Genomic DNA, 16,870 nt, shown 5'->3' on the forward strand with positions numbered 1-16,870 from the left:
TTTCTTATGGTTTGAGCTTTCTGTGACCCATTAAGAAATACTTCTCTACCCCAAGATAAAGATTCTTCTTGTTTTTTTCCCCGAAAGTCATCATGTTCTGTCTCTAATAAGCTTTTTGGATCGACACTGCAAATGATAAGTGGACCCAAGTTCACTTCTTGCACAAGAATAACCAACTATCCCCCCTCAGTAATACTCACTAGTGGCCATCTTTCCCCTCATGGATCCGCGTGGCCCTCTGACGTATATGAACGGATCGATTTCTGAGTACTTTATTCCACTAGTCTAAAACAAAGACTAATCAGTATTGCGAGCCAGAGTATTAAATAATTTGAAAATGTTAGAAGCGCAGAATGCTTCTGTGAGACTGTGAGAGTGGCCACAGTGAAAGAAGAGAGACCAGCTGGGAGGTAATACAGGGATTCAGATCAAAAAGCAACAAGCGTTGCGGCAGTGTCAGCTGCCAGGAGTAGAAGGAGTGAAGATAAGGTGAGGCAGCACTGCAAAGACACGGTTTTGGAAGGAGAAGGGTGCGAGGATAACTGACAGAATCCAGAATCCCTTGTTAACACCAGGCCCCCAGTAACTGGGTGGACGATTGGCCTGTTCACTCGGATGGGGCGGAAGTGACGGGGGGGGGGGGGCTACAGATACAATTTTACGATGTACTTTTTTCTTTTTTAATTACTTCATTTTCATAAAGCAATTTTAGGTTCACAGAAGTTATAACTTCTTTAGATTGGAACAGTTTTGTGCATGAGGAAGACAAGCAGAATATAAAAAAAAATTAAAAGTCATGCAAAATCCTACCAGCCAAATTATGGCTAATGTAATCATGAGTCCATCTAGTATTTCTGTGAATGCATATATAAGCATTTTAAAACACAAAGAACACCATGCTATCTGGAAGTTTAAAGTTCTTCTTTTCCTATTTAGTGTGAATCAAACAACTTTTTCCCATATCCCTACTTACTGTTTTGACTGCATCACTCGTAATGGCCGCATAGTATATGTCACTGCATAGCTATAGGAGAGTTCACTTCAGTGATCCTCATTTGTTTGGTTAAAATTTAGGTTGTTTTCGATTTTGATGTATATACGGAGTCACCATGGTATTACAATGTATCAGTTAAGACAGTTCCTCTGCAAGTCATGGAATACCCAAATCAAAGTGGTCTGAATAACAGAGGTTTTTATTTCTCACTTAACAAGTCCAGGGTTAGCTGGATCACCTGGCAATATCAAGGTTTTGAGTCAACATGTCTCTGGTTCTCACGGCCTCTCTCATATCCCATTTCCACACCAAGATGACTGCCAAAGCTCCAAGTGTTATCTCATCCTCACACAACCATGTTCAAACGCAGAAAGAGGGCAGTTTTCTCTTTCTGGGTCCTTCTGTTAAGGAGAAAAAGATATCTTCTTATATCTCATTATATCTCACGGCTGGACTTGGACAGGGTCACTGGCCCACAGCTGGACAGAGCACCTAGATGGCGTAGCCTCCACAGCAGGAGGCAGGCTGAGCCTTCAAGAAACAACCAACAAAACCCGCCTTGACATCTATCTTTACTCACAGGCCGGTCTGTGCCTATTTGCTGAAAGAGACCCCAAACCACGCAGGTAGACAGCAGCTGAAACTTCTCCTTGCAACAGTTCTTTCTCCCAGATATTCGTTTGTACAGAGATGCGTCTACAACCAAGAAACACCCGGGGTGAAAATACACGACTGCCACTTTGCTTCGGAGCCACAGCGGCACTGCCCCTGCTGGTCAGAGAAGATAATTCGGGTGCCTGTATGAACTGTCACCTTTTCATAAACCCGCCAAGGGAAAAAGATGTATAAAAATCACAAGGGACATAGAACAGCTGTGGAGCTGCCTTAAAAAGGGTTCAAGAATGTACCATTTTGAGTTTTCCTTAAAAGGTTTGTAAGGGTCAGTGCTAATGCTTGCTTATTAGAGCAACACGATTATTTCAGTGTGGAGTATTACAATACCTCATGAAGCCGTTACTGTTCACAAGCAGAATGGACAAGATTTTCTCCAGATGGAGAAATGGAAACAGAAAAAAAGTACACGGTTTATCCTAAGACAATAAAAAATTTCAAAAATAGGACTCCCCCAAATATACTGGCAATCCCTATAGATTCTTACGTCCCTCTGCCTGGCCCTCCTCTGCCAGTACCCCTTCCTTCTTCACTCACCCACGGCTGCCTATAGTTCACTTAGCCTCACACATCTGCTTTCACTGGGTAACTGCTACCCCGATGCTTGGTTCATTACCCAAGATTAACATGATTTATCCATCTTTGGATATATCCCTCCCATGAAATCATGAGCACCGAAGAGGCAGGGACCGATTTTTAATCGTCACTGTGTCCCCAGAACTTGAAAGGGTGCTTCTATGAACAGGAAACAAATACAGTGTTCTGAAGGAATATTTACTTGCCTGTATTTTTTTTAATAGGACTATATGAAGGGAGCTGCTAGCTCCAGTTAATGCCTCTTAATATAAACAATATTCCAGGCAGTCATTATCATTAACTGTCTGTTAAAGCTAAAATGTTAACGTGGCTAACTTATTTTCCATATCTGTGATGATATCAACAAAATGTAGCTTTGTTTTCTGTTGTTTTGTTTTTGTCTTTAAATTTGAGTGAGAGGAAAAAAAAAACCATGAGCGGGGGAGGGGGAGAAAAGAAGGCGGGGTGGGGGGCGGAGACAGAGAGAGAGAAAGAGAGAATCCCAACTAGGCGCCGTGCTCAGTGCGGAGCCCGTCACAGGGCTCAATCCCATGAACTGTGAGATCGTGACCTGAACCAAATCAAGAGGCGGACGCTCAAGTGACTGAGACACCCAGGTGCCCCTTTCTGCTTGTTTTTTTAAACCATCAACAGTTCAAAAAAATTCCCCCACCCCCTGGGCACTATGAGAAACAAATCCAGTAGAAGCTAGCTCCTGCTCTCCAGGCTTCTGAACAATTGTCTAGCAATGTCTCCTTTTATGTTTCCTGCTACAGACAACTGCTTTGTAGCTGCATGCATTCTGCCAGGTATTTTCCTATTTCACATCAGGATTCTGCATGGCTCCACTCCCATTAAAGCATAGGCTCACACATTTTTTGTGTCATGGGACCTTCTGGGAAAATAAGTCCAAAACTTCTCCTCTAGAAAATGTACACATATCCCATCCACCCACCCAGAACTGTGTCAAAATTTCAGGGAGCTAATGGACAGCCCATATCCAAGAAGATCCAAGGACCTGGTTTAAAATACCTGATTTGGTAGTGGTGTTTATAACAACTTTGATTCTTACGTGTGAGAGTACGTTACAAACAGAGAGGGAGAAACACCGGATGAGTCAGGAGTAGCCAAATAATCTGTGCAACTAATACACTTCGGACAACTTCGACTAACCAATTAGCATGTGCATCAGGCATACCCCATTTCCATTTCCCTCGCTGAGCTCCGGGCACTGAACACTGGACAACCCTATAGTGGATCCTGGGATAAAGAGACCATTGATCCTAGTGTAAAAGAAAGAAGAACACAGAGTTGAGGGAACAAATAAGGGACAAGGTCAGATGTGTGAGCTCTGAAGTTGGTCTAAGTTTGGAGCCCAGTCCCACCACTTCCTCTCCTGTGTGGCCTGTAGAAAACGACTTATCCCTTCAGAGCCTTGGTTTCACTTTTGGTAAAGCTGAGAGAGGGTAATACTATCTTCCGCATGGGGTTGATGTGAAGATTAAACAAAATAATCCATGTGAATCCTTAACGCAGTGTTAACCCAAGACAAATAAGAAACACTTGCTATGTTTTACTTATGTGTCTGGGGAAAAGAATATAAGCCTAGGGATGTAAATCTAGAGAAATAACTATGACTCAAAAGGCCCTCTAGTTTTAAAATAAAAAAATCCAGTTACCAAAAAATAAGCTTAGAAACCATACATTAGAAAACCAGATAGTGTTTTAGTGGCTATCTGCTCCAGCCATGCAGCCTACAGGTGAGAAAACTGTTAAATGAAATTCCTAAGAGCAAATTACGAGTGACACTCAGGATTGTGTATTTTCTACCAGTCGGAGAGATAGGGGTCAAAACACAAAAACTGCTCAAAATGGAGTATTTGTTCACTTAACAAATATTTATTAACCAGATATTTATTAGACATAATAAACTGCTGCATGTTTAGTGAACAAATAGTTACTGAGTACTTACTGTGCAAATATTTATTGAACACGATGAGCTACATTTGTTCTAGGCAACACGGCAGGAAAAGTGAACAAGATCTCACTTGCTAGTGAAGGGAGAGTGATGCATTCATGAACAAATAAACAGTAAATGCCGTGACAAAAATAGAACCGGCTAACGGGCCAGAAAATGAACTGGGTAAGAGTTACTACAGCCTGCTGGCCAGGGAAGGCCTTTTTCAGGAGATGTCTGAGCTAGGACTCTAAGGCGCACGAGGACGACCATGTCAGGACGTGGAGGGCAGGCCTTCTAGGGGGAAAAGAGCTGATGCACCAACACTCAGTCACGAAGCAGCTGGGGTGACCCAGGGACAGACAAGGCCAACGTGGAAATGCGGGTGGAAGACAGTCAAATGAAGAGAATGAGCGCTATGTGAAGTCATAGAGGTGGGCGAAGAGTCAGCTAACACAGAGCTTTGTAGGCCACGGGAAGACACTTAGACTTCGTTCTAAGACAACCAGCAGCCCTCCCAGACACGTTTTAAGCAGGGGGCAGCACAGGATCCAAGCTGTATTTCCGAAGATCACTCCGGCTGCCGCGGGAAGAATGAAGTATAGACAGCCAGATATGCAAACGAGAAGCCCTACTAGCAGGAAGCTGCAGGAGTCTAGGAGAGGGATACTTGGGACCAGGGGAGGGCAGCGAGCGCGGTCATCCTTGACAGGACAGTCTGGAGGCAGAATAGACACCATTTTTGACAGGAGAGGTTTTTTTACTGAGCTTCGATTCTTTCCATTCTTCCCTCGGCCAGTCTCTAGGACACAGATAATAAAGACCTGAGTTCTGAGGGGTACTGGAAAGAGGGCAAACAAGAACAGCAAAGAACAGGCACAAAATGGAATGGCGAATACCAATAATGAAAGCTACAGACATCAAGATAGTATGTCATTGGTGAAAGAACAGACAGTTTAACAGAACAAAATAGAGTCTAGAAGTGGACCCACGTACATAGAGTCAGTAGATCTTCTATAATGGTGCAATGGCAATTTGATGGAGAAAAGTTATTTTAACAAATGTACTACAACAACTGAACCAAATATCCATCAGAAAGAAAGAAACAAACTCAACCTATATCTCATACCATAAACAAAATTAACTCAAACTGGATCATAGGCCTAAACATGTAACTTCTAGAAGATAACCTAGAACATTTTTGTGGTCTTGGGTGAGACAAAGATTACTGAGAGACAACACCAAAAGTTAAGAGTCATGAAAAAAAAAATCATAAACCAGACTTCACCAGTGTTAAAAATTTCTACTCTGCAAAAGATACTGTTAAAAAAGATGAAAGGATGACTGCAGATTGGGAGAAAATATTTGCAAAATATATAAAGGATGTATATCCAGAGAATTTTTGTAAACAGTCTCACAGCTTATTACTAGTAAAAACCCAGACTCAAGGAAAAAGTGTGGCAAGGTATGAGCAGAAACTCAAGGAAGATACAGAGATGGCAAGTGAGCACCCAGGCCCTCAAACAGCAGTGGCGGTTATGGAGATGCATGAAAACATGAGGGCCACCATCACTTTTCAGAAATGGCTAACGGGCTCCAAAGCCTACAGTTCCTCGTGCTGCTCAAGAGGCAGAGCAAAAGTTCTCTCGCATAATGTACTCGTGGGACTGCAAGACTGCACGGTCACTCTGGAAAGCCCTAGTGCAGTTACTTTGAAAATACACGAACCGTGTAACTCCACAATCCCGCTGCTAGGGATTACCCAGAAGACAGGAAAGCTTCTATTCACTTACAAAAACTTTAAAAAGTCAGTATGTTATTACTAATTGGGACCTTGTTCACAGTCACCAAAAACCACAGCTAACTGAACTGTCCTTCAAGGAATAAATGGCTAAGCAAACCAGTCCACCGGTATCGTTGGGCCATGCGAAGGGAACTATGGACACGGCAAGCACATGGACCAACCTCCAACGCGTCATGCTACATGAAGACGAAAATGGAGAAGACCACATGGTGTACCTACATAATTCCATTGATAGGACATTCTCAAAAGGTTCGCTTTGGGGCAAAAAATATTATGGGCACGTGCCAAGGGCTGGGGTATGGAAAAGAACTGGCTATCCATACAGAACAAGGGAATCTGGGCAGCAGGGCAGTAGGGAAATATTCTCTATTTCAATAGTGGTGGTAGTTCCATGACTGTATTCGGTTGTCCGAACCCACAGAAGTATATGTAAATTAGTGAAAAGATTTATCAATAATGAATGTGGATTGCTAGATTCCTAATTCCAAACATAAAAAATATAAACTTACAGATGTACACAGCCTCATTTTTATTATGTTTTCTCCTATGTTTCTCTTTATTCTGTTGTCCTTGGAAACTCAAGTGTCATTAAAATTAAAATGTGTACATTAAAAGTTGATTCTGTGTAGTAAAATGTAAAACCAGAAAGCTTACAACTACCAAAACCTTAATAAGGGTGATTGATTCAAATGTAATTTGAGGACCATTTCAAAATACACTTCAGAAAACGTTTAACACTATCATTCAAAGAGAACATAAAATGTGCTCCTTTGATACGATGTGGTGAAGGTACTCAGCTATTCGCTGAATGAATGGGGGAGCAGATGTAATCATTAAATTATTCTCACCATTCAATAAAAGGTTCTAACCTTTAGAAGAATGCTTAAGTTCACAAATGCATTCTCAGGTAGAAGGTTCCGAAACGGAGTTCCTAGGGAGCTCTGAGGAGGACACAGAGCAATAGTCCTTTGAAGTCTAAGTCCTTAAGCCCTTGAGGTGCCTGTTTGGGGGGAGCCTGCCTCCTCTCCTCCCAGCTCTGAAGGCACAAGCTCTGGCTACACAGGAGTTGACGACGCTGCTTGTAGGGTCGCTACCGGAAAGACGGAAAGACGTCAGTAAGAGAATCAGAAAAAGGGATGCGAAACAGCAAAACAAAACAAACCGCCGGCCAATAAACAGGGAAACCCAAATGCAAGCTTGAAGCCGCCTCCAGTGAAACCTGCTCTTCTGTGTAACACTTCCACCCACACCCTGGACCTCTGCACAGGCTCAGCCTGCTGCGCTCGGGTGTGCTGGGTGTGAATGAAACTCGGCCTCCCGGATCTGGGAAGCTCCACTTTCTCCTCAGTAGTGGAAGCACCAAGCCCACAGGCCTTAAGCTAAGTCACATGCACCCACTCAGACACATTCTGCAAATCTTGTCACACTTTTGCTGAGCTCTGCCTTGAGCGGTGGAAACACATATATTAACAGGAAGGATGGAGAGAGGGGCTCCTTCCTCAACAGAAAGAAAAAGAGTGGTAGCCCTTCTGGTTGCCAACAAGGAGAAAAAGGGAAAAAAAGGAAAAGAAAGAAAGAAAGAAAGAAAGAAAGAAAGAAAGAAAGAAAAGAAAGGAAGAAAAAGGCTGAAAGAAAAACCAACTAGCTTCCAGAAATGTCTCCCAGTAACAGAAATGTACAAAGTATACACCATAAATACAAATTAGAAATCTTGTTCTTTATCCAGGTTTCTCAGGGAGTTCTGAGGTGGAGACAGAGCTAAAAAAATTACTTAAATATATGAGAGTCTTTGCTATGAGAGAAGGGAAATTACTGCCTCTTAGATCCTCATCAAATTGTAGCACAAAGATTAGATTATGACTGCATCGCTCAATAAGGTAGCCCCCTGATCCACAGTAAATGAATCAGTTAAAACAAAACAAAACAAAACAAAAGGCGAGGGGCAGGCATACCACCATAAGATACAGAATGTGTAGACTTATAAAACTGCTTCGGCTGATATGCAATCATGGGTTTATCACACTTGTGAGAGCAGGTGAGCAAAGCCCTACAAGTGCAGAAAACCAACCTCTTCCCCTCCAGGCCCCAGCAAGTTGTGTCCATCGTGCAGTCAGCGTATTTTATAAAGTCTTTAAACTCCAGGCACACCCTTTGGTAAAGACTGTAACAAAAGGGGAAAAACAACCTCTGATGAAACACAAATCTATTTTATAGCTTGTTTTAACTTTATTCCCTATTATGTACGTTTAGAAAGTATCAGCAGCAATCAGCTGGGAGAAGAAAGAGAAAGGGAAGCTCACCTATAAACTTATGGGAAAGTATTTATTTAAAAAACGACATAAAAGCCGAGGTGTTAAAGAAAATGTTTTACGCACAGAACTCAACGTCAGAAAACAAAGCAGGACTCCAGCACCTGAGAACATGTGCCTACCTATACCAGAAAGCCCCTGGAAGAGTGTGGGCCTATGAAGTGAGTATCCTTGTTCATCCAGGAAGGTGGACAGACAGGGCTCTGGCTGCAAGTAATTTTGAGAAATGATCCCAGAACAGGAGAGGGACCTAGGGCAAGTGAATCAGGGAAGAAAAGAAACTCGTAACTAAAGCTGTATTCTTGAGTAGCTGTATTCTACCATGGGCGGCTAGCTGAAACCCCATCCTGGCACCTCAAAACTGCCCACCAACGGGGGGCAGGAGGGGGGTCATTTCACGGGCTGTTTGCCTGTGGGCCCAGGACTACCCCACGGGGGTAGGTATCAATACCTCACCCTCTCACACTGCACAGGCATAAGTGAAGAGTGGATTCCCCACAAAGAGCACTGGGAAATGCAAGAGGTCTGCAGTGTCGGAGGGGGGGCGCTGTCAAACCCTGGGAAGCCTGTGGTTGCAATGGCAATGGCAATGGCAATGAAAACGACAGAAAGGAAGGCTGACCAGGGGAACGTGGTAACCCTGGAGGGACACCACTGCTTTGGCACTGCGGGGCTGGCTATCTGTGTCCAAAAGAGGACAAGAGCACAATTCCTGCACAATTGGCAGTGCCTCTAGAAAGCCCTTTACTGGGCAAAAACAGAGGGAGGATGAAAGCATGGCTCCTGATACTTAATACAGTTTTGCGTTTGTTAAGAAAGTGAAGCCTCTTTAATTTTACTTCAAATTTGTGTTACTGGAGGCTGTGATATAATGGGCAGGAACAAACGCACACACGTTTTTATAAATACCTGCATATTTATATCATTCAGTTTTTTGCCCAATGCCCAGTTAGCTTAAAAAGACAACAAGAGGGGGCACCTGGGTGGTTCAGTTGGTTAAGCATCTGACTTCGGCTCAGGTCATGATCTGGCCATTCTGGAGTTCGAGCCCTGCATCGGGCTGTATGCTAACAGCTCAGAGCCTGGAGCCTGCTTCCGATTTTGTGTCTCTCTCCCTCCCTCCCTCCCTCTCTCCCTCTCCCTCTCTCTGCCCCTTCCCCGCTCATTTCTATCTCCCTCGCTCAAAAACAAATAAACATTAAAAAAAAAAAAGCACAAGAAAAATTACAACAGCATGTCTAAATGCCTCTGAAACTTAAAATGGCAGTTTTGAAATCTACAATGGAAAAAGAGGGATATACATTTTAAAACTGCCATACTGTAAGACCCTCTGCCAAAATGCCAATCTGGAATATGTGTATGTGTGTGTGCACGTATACATGTGTGTGTGTGTGTGTGTGTGTGTGTGTGTGTATAATTTAAGGGCCAATCATATGACAAGGACAATAAAACAAAATGCTAAGAGGAAGAAAAAACCCTTGAAGGTATTGTCTTCCTTTTTTTAAACTAACTCAAACATATAGGATGGTAAAGGCAAAGTCATTTAAATCATTTCCTTAGTAATACAAGTAATATTTAAATAGATTTAATAGTGCTGCTCCAAACCAATGAATTATGGGTTTAAAACCTATTAAAATGTAATGTTTTTTTCCTGAGCTGAGAGGAGAGAGATTTAAATCCACTGAATTTTAATATTTCAGCTTGAGCTGCAGGAGGTAGAGAAAGTCCAAATGAACTATTCCATCAGCACCATTCAAGCATGAACATTTTAATCAGTTTTACTTCCTTGGAGTTCTCTAACACAGTTTACGCTGTCATTCTGAAAGCACTTAACACAGAGAGTGTGAAAAACCACCAAGGCTTGTTATTGCCTTCACAATTGATGGCAAATAATTTTGCAGACTTCCTATCATTAAAATGTCACTGCTAAAAATTGAGGTTCAGCATTTCTTGTGCTAAACTGCATTTTCCTACAAACACCATGGCATACCTGTTCTTAAGGAATTTTTTTAAGAGGGTGGGTTGGTTTTTTTTTTTTTTTTTTAAATGCATATTTCTACCTTTTTTTCCCCTCAAAGAGGTAGGTTAAAAAGAGGGTGGAGGAAAATCCAAAGGAACCCCACTTTCTATTTTTACAAGCCAAATATTTTCTTCTCCAATGTTCATACTAACAAAACTTTTTTTTCCCCTAATGGTAGCTTCTTTAGTGAAATTCTTCTGAGGTTCCAAGCCAGTCTCCTTTATGAAGCATAACCACATTCACACAGCATGTGCTGATTATATAGTGTAATGGATTTAAAAAGCATTTTAAGACAGTCAGATGACTCAATTTAATAATACAGGAAATGAAAACATCATTTCTAATTAGATCATATTACTGATTTAAAACTACAATTTGTGTGCTGTTCCAACAGTGTGATCTCGCAGAGATTCTAATTTAAAAACACAGTGGCTAGTAGGACACATGACAAGATCAAACTAGATACATAACATTCCCTCAGCCCATTTAGGGGAACTCCGGGAAAGCTTCAGGGAAATGTGAGATATGACCAACTCAAAACAAAACACAAAATACTGACTGTAAAATACAACACAGGAATTTTCCTGGGTTTTTTCCTTATAAATAAAAGATAAATGATATTTAACTTATTTCAATCTATCAACAGTTTTAAACTGAACATGACCTGTGAAAGAAATCATTATAACTGTGTTTCATTCCATTAAACACAACTAGCTTATTGTCAAGAGAACAAGCCGCCTCTCCAGGTTTCGGGCTCACTTCAGCATTTTGCATTTAAACTGCATGGATCACTGGTTTGGCTCATTTACCAATGAAGGTAGAATAATATTGCAGAGTTAAAAAGGTGCTTCATCAGATTTCATTAAATCTGGGAACATTTGCGCTTGTCTGGATGGTGTGCATACATATAAAACAGATACATACGTAGTGATAAACAAATGAAGGTCTGTCTGCAGGGGCTTTAGATGGGTCTTTGCCTCTTGAGAGGAAAATTTTCATTCCCTCAGGGGAGAAAACCATTGCCGACTACATTCCCAAAACCAAGTACAAAAATCTTAAGATTGACCCCCCCTCATCACTTTGGGTAGCAAGTCAAAACAGCACCACCCAACAACACAAGCCATGAGAAGGGCAGGTGCACTGCGAATTCCACAATGTTACAAAACTGAAAACTACTGGACTGAAGGCACCGGCAGGGCTGAAATAGACAAAGACCACACACCTCAGAGAACAGTAGCAGCAGGAATGTATCAAGTCAGTTTGTAATGGGGCTCTTCCTTCTCACTTGGGTTGTGGCTCCCTAAAACTGCTGGGTTTGTTTTTCTATTTCTGCAATCTATTTTTCAGAACAGTCAGATTGTGTGACTGTGACTCCACTTCCTGCTCAAACACAAATAATCTGGAATCCTCCCCTCCCCCCAGATTCACAAACCGCTCGTGCTGCTTTGACAAAGCTTGCCCCTCTGAGTTAGCTCTTCAAGTAAGTTTTTAGGTCACAAAATTAAATTTGCTGTATTTTAATAATTGGACCCATATATATATATATATATATATATATATATATACACACACACACAATATGTCTGTCAGTAACTTGACTACAGTCTAATAAATCATCCTTTCCCTGAGAAAAGGCAATCTGCCATCCCATTCAAAACAAAGTATGTAAAATGAAATAGATATGAAACAGTATTAAAACTATACTTGATTTTGCACTGAAGGGAAAGGAACTTGTTCTGACTTTTAGATCTTCCCTCACATTTTTAAGCAACATTCAACATAAAACAATGGGTTTGCGATTTAGATTAATCTCTCCACTGTACAGACGGCAACTAATAAGACCGGAAAAAGAAACAAAACAGCCAGGAACAGCTGCTGCCAACCAGTCCTAAGTAAGGTAAGATGGCTACCTGCCTTGTAGCAGTTCACAGGGACAATGAACACTAAGCCAGAAGTGACCCAGCACGGCCCCCGCCCGGAGTCCTCCCGCAAGCATTCTCTCCTTCAACAGCAGACAGTGGTGGAGTGCGTGAGAAAGGCAAGCTCTCTATCCCAGGTGATATCCCAGGTGATATCCCTGGTGACTTAGGAGGTCTGGTGAGCAAAACACATCCCAATGGGAAGCCCACGCAGGCTTCAAGCAAACACAACTGGAATATACATATGTACCTAACTTCAACGCTTTTTCAACTTTCTAAAAAATGTGACATACTGCTATTTTCTGGAGATTTAGGAAATAAAAATTGTAGAATGTATTCATCTCTTCCCCATCCCCAGAGCTAGAAAATGTGCTCCAAACAAATCTACATGGCTTGTTCTGATTCAGCCTTCTTTCCGAGAGGGCACTTCCGAGGAACTAAAGGTTATTTACCCCTTCCCATTTACTGTCTTCCAATTTACTACCCGTATTTTCTTGTGGTCAGAGGGACACAAGGTAAGAGCTCAAAATAGGCCATTAAAAAACAAGCTCCAATCGGACTAGTGTTCCACCACCATCACCAGTGAGCCCAGAGTTCTGATTTCCTTGTTAAAAGACAGAGGCATAATTGAAGCAATATCTTCACTCCAGATTGATTATCAGGCGACCCTTATCCGCATCTTCACTCAGCAATTTGAATTTTAATGAAAGTAAATGGAATAATTAGCATTTCAAAGTGTGTTTGATACACTGAGGGGAAAAAAAAGAGAAAAGACTTTTGTGTATAACCTATACACAAAAGAAGTATTTGGGAGGGGGCAGAGAGAGGAAAGTATAGTTGTATTGTCTTCATTAGAATAATCTAAGGAAAGGCTTGTACCAGCTGCATAAATAGAGATGGATACTGTGCGCTTTTCAGCTAAGAGTTTCACCTTTATTATCCCTTATGTTGTAGCACCTTGTTTATTATTTGTTACCTTAATCCGAGAGAACAAAAATCTAAGTGGAGTCGGAGTGACTGTCCAAACTCATGAATTCCAGTAGGATTTCTATGCAACATTAATGCTACATTCGCCAGGAAGGGTTTTCTAACGGGGCCACGGATTCTGCCTAAAGGTGCACCTTTCACCTGCTATTCCTAACACAAATGGCCACAAGCCCTTAAGAAACACTCATCACAGGGGAGGAAGAGGAGCAGGGAGATTAAAAAAAAAAACAAAAAAACAAAAAAAACCCCGTACAATTTATTTCACCTAAAATGGTATTAGTCTATATTTGTGGAAAGATCAAAGAAATCAATCAGGTCATTTTAACATCAGGGCAATCTCCATCTTTTTTTCAGGCCTAGCCCAGCAACAGGAACTGATTGCAAAGGTAAGAAATATTATGAAAAAAGAACTACCCAGGCTCCTTGGGGAGAATTTCTGCGAACATGTCCACTGGAACTGGTGAGAATGTGATCCAAAGTTTCTGAGGCAGCCATCCAATTTCACGAGACAGAAGGCAAAGTGCTTAATTCCACTTTGTGGTCCTCTATTGCCTTTTGCCCTTTTGATGGCACAAAATTTAAAAAGAGAGAGCAAGCGAGCTGATGACACACACTAAGATCAGAGCTAAAATGGAAAGGCCACGTACCCCAATGATGGCGTTCAGTTCGGCCATGGTCACCTGCTTGGCCCGTTCCACAGCCTGCACCACTTGTTGCTGGTGCTATAAATGAAGATCAGAAACAGAATACAATTATTTGCTTTCTAGTCAGTCAAGAACAGCTTTTCCTAACGCGTCCTCTAACTTCAATTACATGCAAAACAGGCTTTAGGGGTCTCCATACTTCACATAGAAGCCCCGTGGGGGCGGCTGACTGGATGTCTAGGGCAAGTTGGGTCTCTACTGCGGAGAAGGAACCGCAGGAACAGGGCATCTGATTGCGCCCCTACTACGGATAGAAGCAGCTTCGACTTCCCTCTGACGTCAGAGGTGCACTGTGACCCAACGTCTCCCACTGGCGCTGACAAACAAAACACACCCCGTCCCACCTGCTTTCTTTGTGCCCCCTTTTCTCTGCCCTCTACATAAAAAGTCTGAAAATATTTCCTAGCAGTACTTATTTTTAAAATTTCTCCTGGTATTTGTTACAGTAAGGACTAGAAGGCCACTTAGAATTAAACGTTTATCTTCTGGAAATGTGAAAAGTGTTCACGTTTTAATTTATGTCGTGAAGGGCTGCATATTTATAAAAGAGATTAAAAATGTACAGCTTTGACTAGCAGTCAAGTTTAAGGACTTCAGGGGTTGCTTTCACCTGCGATAGAAAAACTAAAACCTACAAGTGTGTTATTTTTCTTTTGGAAAACAGGATGGAAAGTAGAGGAAAATCACTCCGTCTAGCCATGGTTCAGTTCTAAAGAGAAGGAGCAGGACCAGGGTATTGGTAAGTTTTGTAATATTAAGAAAAATTAAGTAGAACAGGAGTCTCTGCACGAGGCGCTCGCTTGCATCTGGACATTCACGAGTGCTTGCACAAGTACCCCCAAATATAAATACTATTCTCCACCAAATGCACTGCAACACTCTAGTATCTACACACTCGAACAGGTCTCCTCTGGACTATTTTCAACTAGGTTTAGTGAATGAAGAGCCAAAAAGACTGTGCTACGAAACAGGCACTCCTCTGCATGGCTAGGGAGAATCTGGTCCTGTGGGACCCCAGGTGAGAAATGTAGCTGAAATGCACAGAAAGCTTAGCTAACCTATTGTCATAATACATACAAAGAGGTAAGCCATCCATTATATATGAAATTTCCCTTGGGCTACCTGGTACTACATTCCAAAACTCTCAAAGATGCAGATACTGAGATTAACTAGGGTGACCAATATTTCCACCTCCCAGCTGTGTAGGGTTAAGGGGAGGGTGTGGGAAAGGAAACTGCCTTAGTTATCCACATGTAGTGTTTTCACCCTTGATTTCCTAACGGAGATGTATACTTTATGCCTATAATCTAATGGAAAGAAAATTGTCAAAAGATCACTGCATTTTAAGATTTTACTAAACTCTGAACATTAAACTATGTACCTTTGATTTTTTTTTTAATTGTAAGAGTTTCAAAACAAGGGCTTAAGTTACAATCCCAAAGTCTTTCTAGATATCTCCATCCACTCTTACTGTTGAATAAAATATCTGCCAAAGTGAAATAATTGATTTCCTTCTTTCTTTGAAGACAGTGAAAGTCCTAAAGATTTATAAAGACACAGGAAGGAACAGAGAGGCACACTCAATAAAATGACCAGTAACAGCAGTTTTTCCTTGAAGCTAGACTAAGCAGTGTGTTAACCAGTCAGCACAGAGCTCATGTCTAGATTTAAAGCAATCCAGTTGTCAATGTCAGGAAAAAAGCAGTACTTGGAAAACAGAGAAAAAGACAACATGTAAGACGACTCTGGGATTTTTCTCATACTCAAAGTGAGCATACAGACAGAAACTATTATGGGATTTTCCACCTTTTACTTTCCAACATTCAATAACGGCTGCTCCGAACGTCCAAGAAACTGAAAACCAAAGGACCACGCGAACACACATCCAACCAACCACATATCATTCATTCCACTCATGCAACCATCCACTCAACAAAAGCCTTTTAAAGCGCTTACTCTATGCAATTTCTGTATATTACTGAACTACTTCCACATTAGTGAAATGTCATCTGCTTTTTGTTAAGCATTCAAAGAACAGTTCTGGAAGATATGCAGAAAATACATCTATTTAGGGGCCTTTCTACCATGAAGACTGTTCAACTCTTGCTTCATAAACTAGATTCCAACTGCCAAGATGGGCAAAGATGCCTTAGGCAGTAGGGATATCTTTCTGGCTCAGCATTAAAATATCAAGTGCATTTACTGAGAAAACCAGAAACACAGCAGTGAACCGTAACACTGACATCTGATGCTCCTATAGAAACTCTTACTAAAAAGCTAAAATGACAATGGAAGTCATGATTCAGCTCCTTCGTTTTCTCTCCTGACAGTGGCCATGGGCTAATACCACATCTGAACTTTACCTGTCGTTCGGGATCTTACTTCCCTATTTCTGCTTACAACTGTGAATCATCTGCTGTTTAAGGACCTTTTGAACAGAAGCTCCCTAAGGCAAGGAGTGCCTCCTCCCCATGGCTCTGAAAGCACCAGAAACACCTCCACTTCGACATAGCTCACTCAGCCACATGGTAATAACACCAGGTAAGGTGAGAAAATTAAAACTCAGGAAAGAAGGGGCAAGCGATCACAAAAGAAAAAAAAGGAACACTGGAGGAAGAAGCCCCAGATACCCTCAGAAACTGACCCAGAGGTGGCATTTTGTTTTCTGTTTCCAAATTTCAACAAATAAGCTGACTCAGAAAACAGAGCGAGTGTTCGCATCTTAGAATCCTGATGGCTTTCCCGTTCTGTGTGTCATCTCCTCCCCTTCTCTTCCCCTTCCCCGTCTGTCCCTCTTCCTCCCACTCCACCCGCCATCTCCTTTCCTCGCCCACTGCCTGCTTCCCCTCTGCCACCTCACCACAAGTGACGACAGTGCCTCCAGCCCCAGGCCGGCCTGCAGAAGGCATCAGCGCTCTGGCCTCTTAC

General features: G+C 42.0%; 1 protein-coding gene across 8 annotated transcripts in view; it reads right to left on the reverse strand.

The window, feature by feature from the left end:
• Positions 1–16,870, reverse strand: part of TLE4 (TLE family member 4, transcriptional corepressor) — a 158,948-nt gene that overhangs the window by 98,498 nt on the left and 43,580 nt on the right. For 5 of the 8 annotated variants that reach the window (XR_007146331.1, XM_047830185.1, XM_047830183.1 and 2 more), the window contains one exon: positions 13,886–13,960. The exons of the other annotated variants lie outside the window; for them this stretch is intronic. Coding sequence is in view for 4 of the 5 variants with exons in the window: in XM_047830185.1 (XP_047686141.1) it covers positions 13,886–13,960 (75 nt within the window). In the remaining variant the exon portion in view is untranslated. The remainder of the gene's footprint in view (positions 1–13,885; positions 13,961–16,870) is intronic. 8 annotated transcript variants of the gene reach the window in all.

The sequence above is a fragment of the Prionailurus viverrinus genome, chromosome D4 (assembly GCF_022837055.1).
Source record: "Prionailurus viverrinus isolate Anna chromosome D4, UM_Priviv_1.0, whole genome shotgun sequence".
Classification (NCBI taxonomy): Eukaryota; Metazoa; Chordata; class Mammalia; order Carnivora; family Felidae; genus Prionailurus; species Prionailurus viverrinus.